Source organism: Anarrhichthys ocellatus, unplaced genomic scaffold (assembly GCF_004355925.1).
Source record: "Anarrhichthys ocellatus isolate YVR2014 unplaced genomic scaffold, GSC_Weel_1.0 scaffold178, whole genome shotgun sequence".
Lineage (NCBI taxonomy): Eukaryota > Metazoa > Chordata > Actinopteri > Perciformes > Anarhichadidae > Anarrhichthys > Anarrhichthys ocellatus.
The window spans coordinates 136,722-149,347 of NW_022280208.1; the positions used below are offsets into that span (position 1 = coordinate 136,722).

The window sequence follows — 12,626 nt, forward strand, 5'->3', positions numbered from 1 at the left end:
TTAAGTGCCTTAAAGGTTAAAATAAGAATTATGGCCAATGAACAACTGTTGAAGGTTTGTTATTTTTAAAATGAATGAACAAAAATAAGTAATTGTTTTGCATTTTCTTTGTTTTCCCTTTGCCTAACTGTGAATGTTGGGTACGTTACACCCCAACCTTCCACTAAGCATCAAATCAGCTTAAACTATCTTTGGTTTTTATTTTTAAACAACTAATACATTGCATGTTCATGTTTGTCAGTTATATAAGAAGGAGACTTTAGCCGGAGAGTTAATGTGGTTGTTGTTGTGTGGTTGAACGCTGGAGTTTGTTTGATTTGTTTGTTTGAATGGTCTCCCTCTAAATAGGCGGATAGCTATCAGGATTGCATCAAATTAATATAAAACTAGGGGGCGACATTATGAAACCAAAACAATATCAAATATGAATTTTTCCCCTTTTGGTTTCAGAATTGTTCTCAAAGAAGACAGTGATTTACAGAAAGCGGCTCAGAGAGGTGTCTCTCACCATACTAAGGCTTTTTAAAAGTTATAATTCTTTGGCAACAGAGAACAAACAGCTCAGCGTTGGTCGGTTTTGTTTTTTTACACAGAACAGACAATTATGTTTGAATATTGTAAAAAACAGCGGCTGGTTGACTGCCCCACGGAGACATTACCAAGGCGTGGATCGTTACATAGATCCAACTGATCAACGACAAAATTTGCAATTAGTTGTTTGCAGCCCTAAATTATTCTGTACCAGAAACCACCAATAGCACTGAATCAAGAACAAATAAAACAACAAAACGATGTAGAAACTGCATGGACCCATCAGGTCGTGGATGTTGCTTGAGTGATACAGTACTGTGTTTCACATTTTGAGAAGTTTTTCAGTGAAAAATATCAATTCACAGGTGGGATTCTGAGGTTATACCTCACCACGCTTCGTCTGTTGTTGTCCTGCACTTTCAGTTCTCTTTTGCTTTTGCAAGGTCTTCCCATGCGAGTAACGATACCAATAAACCACGTTTGTTTGCAGACGTGTGTGGTCACTGTCTCTGCATCTTCCCTCCGCCGTGACTCTCTGTACATGCTCAGGCATCTGTCCTGGTAGAGGTAGACCAACGGTGAGTCAAACCTGAGGCAGATGGTTTGACAGTTTACAAGAAGACAGCTCTCCTATCTAAACAGATGTCTGTCTTTTTTAAACAATGGAGGGAGACCCTCTCCGTCTCCGTTGGATTTCTTCGGTGTAGCAGATGCCCCTTCAGGCAGCATTGGAGAGTGTTTCCAACCAACGCAGCCATGGGATCATTATCACGCAGATTCGGGCGTGAAGGTTCGAGTCAAATCGTCAATTTGACAAAAATACGTCCCTGGGCTGGTGTCTGTGTCTGCTTTAACATGGCTTCAGATTGCAGAGGTCCAGCTCCTGAGGCTTCCTCCTCCCAGAGCAGTGGTCTCTGGGTAGATTCAGGCCGTTCTCTGTCAAGCAGCGCACCGGACGCCTTTTGAAGCCCCTTCCACATGACTTGGAGCAGTGAGACCAGGTCCCGACGTCCCACATGGGGCACGAATCCCCACACGTTCTCACCGCTACAGGCCTGTCAGTGCCGTCACAGTCCACCGCCGGACGCCCCTCCGTGCTCTGGCAGTGCACCGCTCTCTTCTGCAGACCGTTCCCGCAAGTCACTGTGCACGAGTCCCAACTTCCTGTCACCCAGTGACTGACCGGCCTCTTACTCATCATCTGCTTCTTGGCCTCCACCCTGTTGCTGTCCGCCAGGACGCTGTTGTGCGCCGCGTGGCTTTTATCCTCTTTCCGCAGAGTCTTTTCCTCCTTGCTCTCCTTGGCGATGTAGAAGGAGTAGCGCACCCTGGGAGGAGTCATCTTCCCCACAGACAGCACCTCGACAGTCAGAGGCTCCTGCAGCGGTCGGGTGGACTGAAGAATCTCAACGGATGTGGAGGTGCCGCTGTAGCGCATCAAGCTGCCCTTCACCAGCAGGTCGCGCTCCACAGCCGACACCACGTAGTTGCCGTTCAGCAGGTACTTGCCGTGGCGGTTCTTCACCGCTAAGTAGTTCTCATCGTTGACCATCCCTCGGTAGCCGCGCTGACGGACGTCGATGTTGGAAGCTCCGACGGGCAGCATCGCCACGAAGTTGTAGCCGTGACTAAAAAGAAAAGCGTGGAGATGAAGAGCATTAATGATGCTCAATGGCCACTGGTTAGTCTTTCAAGACAATGGATGTAAATAGAACTGAAGTGACAGATGTCAAAAAAACGCTTCTAAAAACTCTTGGAATTGGATTTAAAAAAGAAAACAATATCAGTCTCCTATTCACTGTCTATGGAGCAGCTCCAGACTTTATACAGAAGGACATGAGACTTGGTGGTTTCTGGCTTAGAGTAGCTCAGGTTCGGAAATATTGATTGAACTTTCTTAGACGATGGAAATAACATATTGGAATTCTTAATTTAGAGCCAGATATAGTCGGCTAAACTTTCCTCAAACCGTTTCTCGTTAGTGTTTTGAATAAAGCAGATTGATTTCCATGAAAATATTGGGAATCACTGCCGAAAGGGGCCGATCAAACCGAGATGAGCGGCTGCGAAACCATTGTTTTTCTTTGGTTTTTCAGGCGTTTTTTAGACGTGCATAAAAGTTAAAATATTTTTCAGCACCAGGCGCGTAGTCGCACCGCTCGTCTACGTCAAACTTTACCGAGGCAGCCAATCAAATCAAGCAAGAGGCGGGCATTACAACCTTACCACTGACTTCCTGTTTTGATGCCGGTAGATCATTGATATTAGTGTTTTTTAATTACGATGAACTATATAATTTCTGCTTCACCAGCTCATCAGCTGTTTTGTCCGACTCCTCTTTTGTGACGCCTCTCGGTGTAATCGGGGCCTACGTGTGACCTAAGTGTCGTCCATTTATACCTCTATACTTGTTGAGAGTGAAGATAACGTTTAGTTATTTCTTCCTTTTCAGTAACACACAGACAGCAAAGACATCTCCATTGCAAACCTGCTCACAGCAACATAAATTTCACCTCTGCGTCGTCCGAGACCCAAAAATAAAGAGCGGCACGGCGTGTGCCGGCATGCTACTTACACAGGTTTGGTGAACATTCCCGAGACCTTCTTGCAGCCCTGGTTGGTGCCGCCACACACGCCGCACTTGTCAAACTTCCTGCTTGAGTCTAGCTTGCCATCGCAGCCCGCCTTGATGCATTTTCCTTGAACGCATACAGCCGAGGTGTCAGGAGAGCAGGGCGTCCCGTCCACCACCTGCAGGGTTTCAAGACATTACATCTTAAAGGTGGATAACATGTAAGCAAGAACAACAACAAGAGGGAAGGAAAGAGCAAGACTTGCCACATATGTGCTCCACCATATACATACTTTATTCTTCTAACTAAACAAACATAATGAACCAAAGAGGTACATAAATAGAATGTGAAAAGTATCACCAGAGGGAGTGTACAGTGAACTTTAGTGTAAACGAGATGTTGGATGGCATCGCTCCTACGAGCTTGTTTCCTTTCTGGTTGCATAAATAGTTGATGACAAGCCACAGCTGTGAGGTGATCCTGTCCCTGCATGTTTCCCCTTCTCACCACTCTCACCGCTCTCTATTAAGGCACCAACATATCACCTCTCACTAAGAATAATGGAACAAATCACACCAGGCAGTGACACGCCAAACCTTTGTGAACAGAGAGCTGTGTCTATGAAAGTTTCAACTACACCTCCTGTGAGCTTTTGACTCACCATGAGGTGTTCAGTGACAAAGAGTTCAGATTGCATTAGTGAGTACAACAGTTGATACACACTTAGCTCAGAATATAAAACACGTCTAGGAGGCAACCTCCGGTTCTGAAAAGTGAAGCCAAAGCTTCATGTCTTAAAGCTGCATTCTCTCTAGTGACCACCAGGGGGCGACTCCTCTTGGTTGCATAGACGTCTATGAGAAAATGACTCTACTTCTCTCTTGATTTATTACCTCAGTAAACATTGTAAACATGAGTTTATGGTCTCAATCTCTAGTTTCAAGTCTTCTTCAATACAGCATGATGTTCATTTAGTACATTATGGTCCATTTAGAGTCACACAGACCATAAAGCAGGGGATGCTTTAGGGCGGGGCTACACAGTGATTGACAGGTCTCTACCAGAGACGTATACGGCGTCTCTACGTCACTCCTCCTCAGTCCAGATATGGTCAGTAAAAAACCAACATGGCGATGGCCAAAATGCCAGACTCAATACTTCAATAATAATAATACATCAATTTTCTATAGCGCTTTTCAAAATACCCAAAGATGCTTTACGAGGCAGAGACAAACTGAACAAACAAACAAAACAAAACAAAAGACCGCAGTACACAAACCAACAACTGACATTGTCATTGGCATTGTGACAGTCTACGGTCTTAGCGTTATATACAGATCTAAGTGTAGCAGGACTTGGGTTTTCGCCCCCTGATGGACATTAGAGAGAATGCAGGTTCAAGATTCTGCAGCATTGGCTTCACCTTTCAGAACCGGAGGTTGCCGCCTTTTAGGACTAAAAGCTAACAGCATTACTCTACGTATCGTCTACAGGCTGTAACAACATGCACTGCAGCCAGTAGTTATCAAGTAGTCAATAGCTTGTTTGGCTAGAAGTAATTTCTGTACTTTACTAATGCAAATATATGATACATATGATCAAAATAGTCTATGTTCTTGAACTTATTCCATGTTTTTCAATGATTAGAAAAAGAGTTCATTGCTAAAACAGACTTGATGTTGTGGACACTCTGAGGAATAGTTAACGTATTAAATCAGCTACGTACCTTTGGAGCGAGGACGTAGAAGTACCCAGTCCCGTTGGCGCGGCAGATAAGCTTGCATTTGTCCTTGGGAGAGATGCCCGAATATTTTGGAACCCAAACCACAGTGGAACCCAGTCTGTTGGTGTTCAGGTTCAAACCATTGAACGCTTCACACTGCTCCTCGCGGAAACTCTTACCTGGAGACGCAAAAAACAGCAACCTCCCATTAGATTGACAACTACTCCAACACTGTTGACCTCTTACAGGATGTGGTTGCAGTTTTGCATTTGACCACTCACTTTGTTCTTTCTGTTCTTGCAGAACGTATGTGCATTTTTCAAAGACGATGGTGGCAGATTTGCTTTTTGAAATTTTTCCCCAAAACAGGTTCTTGAATCCAAACAGAGGTAGACAACAGCAACTTTGAGCTAGCGAGCTAATCAAGCTAACGTTAACTCTAAGGGTTGGTGTCAAACACCGTTCTGGCAGACTGGCAAACGGGGTCCATAGCTCCATAGCTTACATAATTGTTTGCATTTTCAAACTTCACTTTTAATGTTCATCCAGGGCCAAATCCTCCAGTGGATGTGTCAGTCATGAAATGGGGCTTTTCTTGACATATCCTGGAACCCCTCAATTTAACTTTGTGGTTTGCAGGTAATGATAGGTTAAGTTGCTAATATACACCCTTTTACAGTTTGTAAACAATGATGGCGTACGTAAGTGTCATCTGTTGCCCTGAAGCGGTCGTGATCATTGTCTGAACTGTAGAACCGCTTTTGGAATATTGATTCTGACAACCCAACATGCAACAAGCAGACATTTTGATGCTGGTAACAGTTTAAAATCAAATGTTTAAAGCCTGATAACTCATCTGGATGGCCGGGGCAAAACAATACTAAAGTTGATAACATGCACATGCTTATTGTAGATGATTGTTGGCTGTAAAAGGGTCTATAGGTTGGAAGGTAGTTACCTGTTTTTACATTAGGACCGATAGACACAGTTTCATCCATTCCTTACAATTTTGCTCACTTGTTTTTGGTTGCTTCAACTTCTTCAAAGTTAATTGTACAATCACTGTTTGGGGAACATGTTTTTGTTGAATGGTCACAGCCCTTAAAGTGTGTCTTGCTGTGTGAACGTACTCAAACAGAGACTAGTGTACCTGTTTCAGGACAAGTGTTGAGGTTACAGGAGCGATATTTGATGCGAAGGCCGTAGCAGTATTTGCCTCCATTCTCAGGAACGGGGTTGTCACACTCCCTCTTGGCCAGCTGAACTCCTCCACCACAGCTCCGGGAACAACCTCCGAATGCTCCCCACTTCCCCCAACGGCCATCCACCTGGGACAAAAGACAAAACAGGCAAAACGGTACATCAATCTGTGATATAAAAAAAACAACCACCATCAGCACCGGGCTCGCTCTCTGCACACAATCACCTTGATGTGCATGGTGTTGTTCTTATCCGTGCAGGCTCCTCGGTAGCAGACCCTGCCGTTGCCGCAGCCAGTGCCGTCCGCCCAGGGGAAGTGTCGGGTTTGGCAGACCAGCTGGCCGCGGGCCTTCCCGGTGCACCACAGCTTGGAGCAGGGCTGCATGTACGGGCAGGGCTTGGAGCCGGGGCCGAAGGCCAACTCACACTGGCGGTGCAGGCTGTAGCTGGAACCGGGCAGGTTGTCTGAGAGAGACAGCAGCTTTTGAGGCTGGTCCAGCAGACAGTCTCCTGAAGACACAAACCAACAATATTACAACCAATCAGACAGCATTCACATTGAAAACCTTAAAAGCACCAATTTGTATTTTTGTATTTAATATGAAAGGTGTTGCTTGACGAACCCACAGAATATTGTCTCATTTTGCCTCAGCTCTACATGGAGTTTGTGCATCTTTCAGCTCATTGTTTTGGTTTCAAGGCTCGCAACTTTACTTTGCTGCAACTTGTTTCCAGCAGCAGGCAACTGTTTCCAGTGCAAAAGCTAATAAACCTGCTTAACGCTACATAGCACCAAACAGCAAACCAGCAGGTGGTACAGATCCAGATACTTCCCTCAGGAGTTGAAAGAGAACGAAACCTACAGTAGCTAAAGGAAAGGGGATTGTTGGACTTACGTTGTTGGAAAGAAACAAAATGCTGCTGTTTGCTAACCCGTTCACCATATCAACTTATTAATGTGGTAATATGTCAATGTTTTGCTTGTTGCACTGCAGCCATGTGGCCAATAAATCAATACATGTAGCATTAAGGAGAAATTAAACATCTAAATAAAACAATTAACTCAATTACTCTACTACCACAGCATTTTGTGATACAATTTCTGATTCACCCGTCCATAAATCTTAAAGAATATTATAGCTTGGGTTGATGATCTTGAGGAATAACAAGAGCAAACTAGATTTTTTTAAATAACCCAACCTAAAAAGCCAGCCCAGTGTTGCCAACTCTTCTCCAATGAAAGTAGCGAGCAGCACAAGCTTCAAAAGTTGTTAAATGTAGCGAGGAAGTTGTTAGTCCATCCTGTCAGGCCTTCCTCTAAAGCCACTCCCCCCAAATTATTGACATGAATGTAAACAACTAACATGGCTGCTGTTAGTCCTGCAACAGCCACAGATACCATTTTTTTTTGTCAAAGCATTTGACCTATTGATTGCTGTCAAGATGTATTGAGAATTTCAACAAATATAACAAAAAGTGTTTTTGAAGAAGATTACCAACCCTTAAAACCCCTAAAAGACTAAAACAAACTATATTCATTGTCACATGGGAGGAGTGCAGAATGAATTTTGCTCCTTCAGACTGTTGTGCATTAGAAGGGTGCTCCGGCTAGTCCATTTAAGGTAATGTTGACTGCAGGTTGTGCAAGGCTGCAGGACAATAAAACGATGGATTATAACATTAAAAGAACGCTCATGAATGAGCTTTAAACTGTTGGTACTGAATGTTCAGTAACTTTTCCTTCAGTCTGCACAAAGCCAGAATGCAAGCTGTCTATATGAGACGGTACAGGCACCAGATAATGTTTAGATTAACCACATGACTCTTGTAGAAAAGACAGCCGTGTTAAACTTAGTAAATGCTCATTTGCTTGTTAAAGTAAGTGGGCTGGTCGACGGTCACTTATTAGAGTTTACACACAGACAGACAAAGACTTGGCATAAAGGAGCCACTGAGGAGAAAAAGCAGAGTAATATATGAATACACTTTGGAATGTTTTATTGAACGTGGATACTGGAAATGGATACTCTGTCATCATCAGCATATGAAATTACATCTCAAGGAAAAAATACTTCCTCGGATACACTTTATTGAACTCCAGTGTGATTCTGCCACAAAGTGTTTCACATTTCTGTCGAGGCAAGTGAGACTCTGGTATGTGCCAGTTCTATAATGAAATGCTCACATTCTGGCTCAGAAATCTGACATTTGGTGTCTTAGACAACTATTTTCTCTGCTCTCATCTACCACTGTACAATAGTTACTTTATGTCTGGATGTGACAACACCAAAATACAACAAAATATACTTTTCTTTTAGCTCTGATCAGCATATAACGTAAGCGATTATGTCCGTTTGTCATTCGCAAGCATTTCCCAGAGCTTTGCCCGAAGCTGTGAGGAATCAGCTGGGAGCTGCATGTTGTTGTTCAAACAAGATTTCTAGACCATGATGCAGATCCCATGTAAGGTTATTTTGGCTTGGTTTTAACGTGCTTTGGGATCAATTATTTCCTAATTTCATCATGAACTTGTCTGTTAGAGAAAACATTCCTTTTTCTTCAACAGGTCTACTATGACGTGACAACTGGTGTACAAGTGGACATCGGTCAAACGTTGGCGTCCACCAACCAAACGTTGGCGTCCACCAACCAAACGTTGACGTCCACCAACCAAACGTTGCCGTCCACCAACCAAACGTTGACGTCCACCAACCAAACGTTGGCGTCCACCAACCAATCGTTGGCGTCCACCAACCAAACGTTGGCGTCCATCAACCAAACGTTGGCGTCCACCAACCAAACGTTGGTGTCCACCAACCAAACGTTGACGTCCACCAACCAAACGTTGACGTCCACCAACCAAACGTTGGCGTCCATCAACCAAACGTTGGCGTCCATCAACCAAACGTTGACGTCCATCAACCAAACGTTGACGTCCATCAACCAAACGTTGGCGTCCATCAACCAAATGTTGGCGTCCACCAACCAAACGTTGGCGTCCATCAACCAAACGTTGGCGTCCATCAACCAAACGTTGACGTCCACCAACCAAACGTTGGCGTCCATCAACCAAACGTTGGCGTCCATCAACCAAACGTTGACGTCCACCAACCAAACGTTGGCGTCCACAAACCAAACAGATCGGACCTCAGCTGTTTCCACATATGTGTGTCTAGGGCGGGCCTGTTGTGTTTCTGGCCACCTGCTGAATGTCAGTCACATTCACCATCTGTTTTGGTCCTCATCAATTCCCAAGATGAAAATTTGCTAAACGTTCCACTAAGTTTGGCAGATGAACACTAACTTTCTCCTGTTTTTTTCCTTCTGAGCTTTTTTGGGTAAAAACAGTTGCCTGCTGTGGCAAGAAACAAAGTTGGTGAGACTGAGCCAAGAACCTGAAGTTGTGGGCCAGAAAACCAAAACAATGAGCTGAACAAAGCTGTGTACAACACTACAGCGATCGCTGTCACATTAAACAGTGATCAACATATATAAATAGTGATTTCTTCATATAAAAAAGCAAGTAGGTAAGTGCAGCTTTAAAGGGTGTTTAAACATGAACAACTAGCTTCCAAATCCAAAACTCAAATGTGTGATTCCATCAAGTATAAAGTGTGTAACATGGATGTGTGGCCATAGACAATGAATTAAAGATGTTATAGACGACACTTAGAGCAGCCGGGTGAATAGTAGAGTATAAAGTACATTTTCTGTTGCACAGCTGAGAACAATACGATACAATAAAGCTCCTCTGGTTATAGAAAACACTAAATCAGTCTCCCATTCATAGTCTATGAAGCAGCTCCACATTACACTTGATACTTCATACTTCCTTTTCTGGTTCCTGGTTTTGAGAGCGAGCAGCTCATGTTCACAGATATTGATTGAACTTGCCAAGACCATAGAAATATTATATTGGAAATCTACATTTACAAGGTTATTTATTGACATTGTACAACACAGTCGTGCAGCGAAATGCAGTTTGTAGTCACATTTTGCTACAAAAGTCTTTATTATTGGTTGATTGTCAACTTATACAAGGTGTTTAGTTGATATTGTGCTGTTATCAGGTTTTGTCCTCTTGCTATTGGATTTCACTGTGTGATGTACTGTGACGTGTGTCTGAAAGAGTTGACCCGACACAAATAGATACTGTATGTTAAAAAACAAGTGAAATAACATGAATATTTCTTTATATCAGAGTAAAACATAAAATAAGTATATGTGATCACTTCCAATTTGAAACTGATATTGAATATAACCGAGACCGAATAGAGCCAAGGTCTTTCTTTGTGAGCACAATTAGATTACAACCAGCTGAGAGCACGAAGCCTGGACAGAATTAGTGAGTCCAGAGACGCGTACAGGAAGTGTTTACTAACCATGACCTCTGTCCAGGAACTCGGTAATGATAGCGGCGCTGCACACGGACCAGGGACGGCTCCTGTCGATCTGAATCAGTGTGGGAGACATCATGTGGTTGTCCTTTAGTTTCCCAAATACCTCCTCACATGCCTTCACGTTGTCGTGGGGCATGTTGAAGACGTGGCCTGAGGGACGATGGGGGGACAGACAGAAGGTTGTTAGAGTCAAGTAGTAAAAACAAAAGTTAAGTTTAGGCAACAAAACCAACAGTTGGGTTTAGGCAACAAAAGCACATAGTGAAGTTTAGGGAAAACTGTCTCAAATTGTTTGAAAAACCACGACCATAAAACCACTAGGCGGTTTTGAACACGTGTTCTATTTGAACGTCCTGTTTGTTGGATCCACCTCTCCTCCGACCAACAATAATCATTTTTGGGAAATGATAAAGTACATCACGTTGCTCTGACTGTTTCTTAGTCACGTAGATGCATTTCATTTGTGTATCCACCACCAATAAGGATCCTAATTGACTTTCCTTTGCCATTGTTTTCATGCTGACAGACAAAACTGCCACGATACTGGGCTGGACCATTCCGCAGTCTAGGAGCCCCGACCGCAAAGACTCTATCACCTTTATGTGAGAGTCAGGACAACTCGGTACAACAAGTTCCACGCATCCGAGGATCTGAGGGTAAATTGGCAATAAGAGATCTGATTGATTGGAATCAATTTTAAAAGCATCAGGTAGCCAGTGAAAGTAAGCCAGGAGCAGACATGCTCATGTCTGAGTCAGAATCCTAGCTGCAGATTTTGAGATAGTTCTGCTGATGCTAGAGAGCAAAGAGGTTACAGTAATTGAATCGACTAGTTTTGAATGCGTGGATGACGGTTTCCAGATTTTTGGGAGAAAGAAAAGGTCTAATTCTTGAAATGTTTCTGAGACTGAACCTCTGTTTTAACATGTTTGTCCTGGTTGATTAACAGAAAGAGAAACTTTTTATCAGACACCTCAACACACATGTAAGTATGAGGCAAAGCAAACTGGACTGATTTGAAGCTGATGTCATAGCAGACAGGAATGCAGCTATGCATGGGAATATACAGCGCGGCGTATGTCCATGTTCTAAACCGGGCCTGACGGGGGAATTTAGTTCCCAAGGAAATCATTTCACTCCTTAAATACGAACATGAAGTACTTTCCAAAAGAAAAAAAAACAGTGTTTTCAATCATGGAACAGGACCATTTTGGGAGGAAATGACTTAACATATATGAGGACAGTGTAAACCAATTCCTCTCTGGGGGCCTCGGGAGTTACTTGTGCATCTGGTTTCAGGAGTCTTGCTTCTTTTAAAGCCTCAACCACTGATTATAATTTGAAAAAAAATGAAATGTCACTTGTATTATGAATAGGATTTGCCTTAACAAGACAGTTTGTCAAACTACAGAATACAAGTTTAATACCACCCATTAGGTTTTATTGAAAAAGTAGGATTAGCGGTGTTCAACTTCAGCTGCTTTTACATTTACGTTCACAGACTAAAGCCGGTCATTTAGAGCTGAAACAAGGAGATTTGTGAGTCAGCCTACATGACAGATTAATAGAGAAAGAATTGCAGCGCTGTAGATTCCCCTTTTTTGTCCAAATAACAGCATGTACACTCACCTTGAAACAGCTGTTATGTCAATCAATATTTGGTCATTTTAGCTATTTGACAAGAATTTTAGAAACAGTGATTTTAAAATAGAAAAGAATAGTTCAGCATTTTAAGATAACTGATATCAATCTCATGTCTGTGGGTTAAGTAAGAAGCTGGAGCCAGTTTAGCTAGCCTAGCTTAGCATTACAATTGTAAACAGCTAGCTAAACTCTGTCCAGAGTATAAAATATACACTTTAAACTGTGTGATTTCCACAATGTGTCTTGGTGGTTTTAAAGCTGTACATGGAAATATTGTAAAAAGACAATTTAACGGCAGGTATTTCTTGACGAACAACAGTTAATCCATCTGACCAGTACTTCACTGTAGCATTTACGGCTAAGTTGGAAGATACGGTTGAATGAAACCTGGCAACAAGACTTTAGGATGCATGTAGCTGTTTGTATGCCAGGAAATATTTCCATCATGCAAAATATCTCTTTCTGCACAGGTTGAGCAAAGAAAGATACAGCGTATTAATTGGTGAGATTTAGAGGTGTATTTCTAAAGATTGGAAAATCTGGATTCATATTTGA

At 42.8% G+C, this 12,626-nt stretch overlaps 1 protein-coding gene across 1 annotated transcript; it reads right to left on the reverse strand.

Moving 5' to 3' along the window:
• Positions 1–411: 411 nt before the first annotated feature.
• Positions 412–10,984, reverse strand: adamts15b (ADAM metallopeptidase with thrombospondin type 1 motif, 15b). The gene is made up of 7 exons (XM_031878435.1): positions 10,972–10,984; positions 10,410–10,577; positions 6,254–6,537; positions 5,978–6,155; positions 4,831–5,006; positions 3,107–3,282; positions 412–2,159 (listed from the first exon to the last, which is right to left on the reverse strand). Exons 1-7 carry the CDS (start codon positions 10,982–10,984, stop codon positions 1,382–1,384), a joined length of 1,773 nt encoding a protein of 590 aa, XP_031734295.1. The 3' UTR covers positions 412–1,381.
• Between the last annotated feature and the right edge of the window lie 1,642 nt (positions 10,985–12,626).

Bases quoted from the DNA above. Each gene is read 5' to 3' on its own strand.
- adamts15b (XM_031878435.1), bottom strand. The intron at 5,007-5,977 runs GTACACTAGTCT...TTGCGTCTCCAG, and splicing joins CAACACTTGTCCTGAAACAG to GTAAGAGTTTCCGCGAGGAG. The intron at 3,283-4,830 runs GTACGTAGCTGA...GAAACCCTGCAG, and splicing joins TCTACGTCCTCGCTCCAAAG to GTGGTGGACGGGACGCCCTG.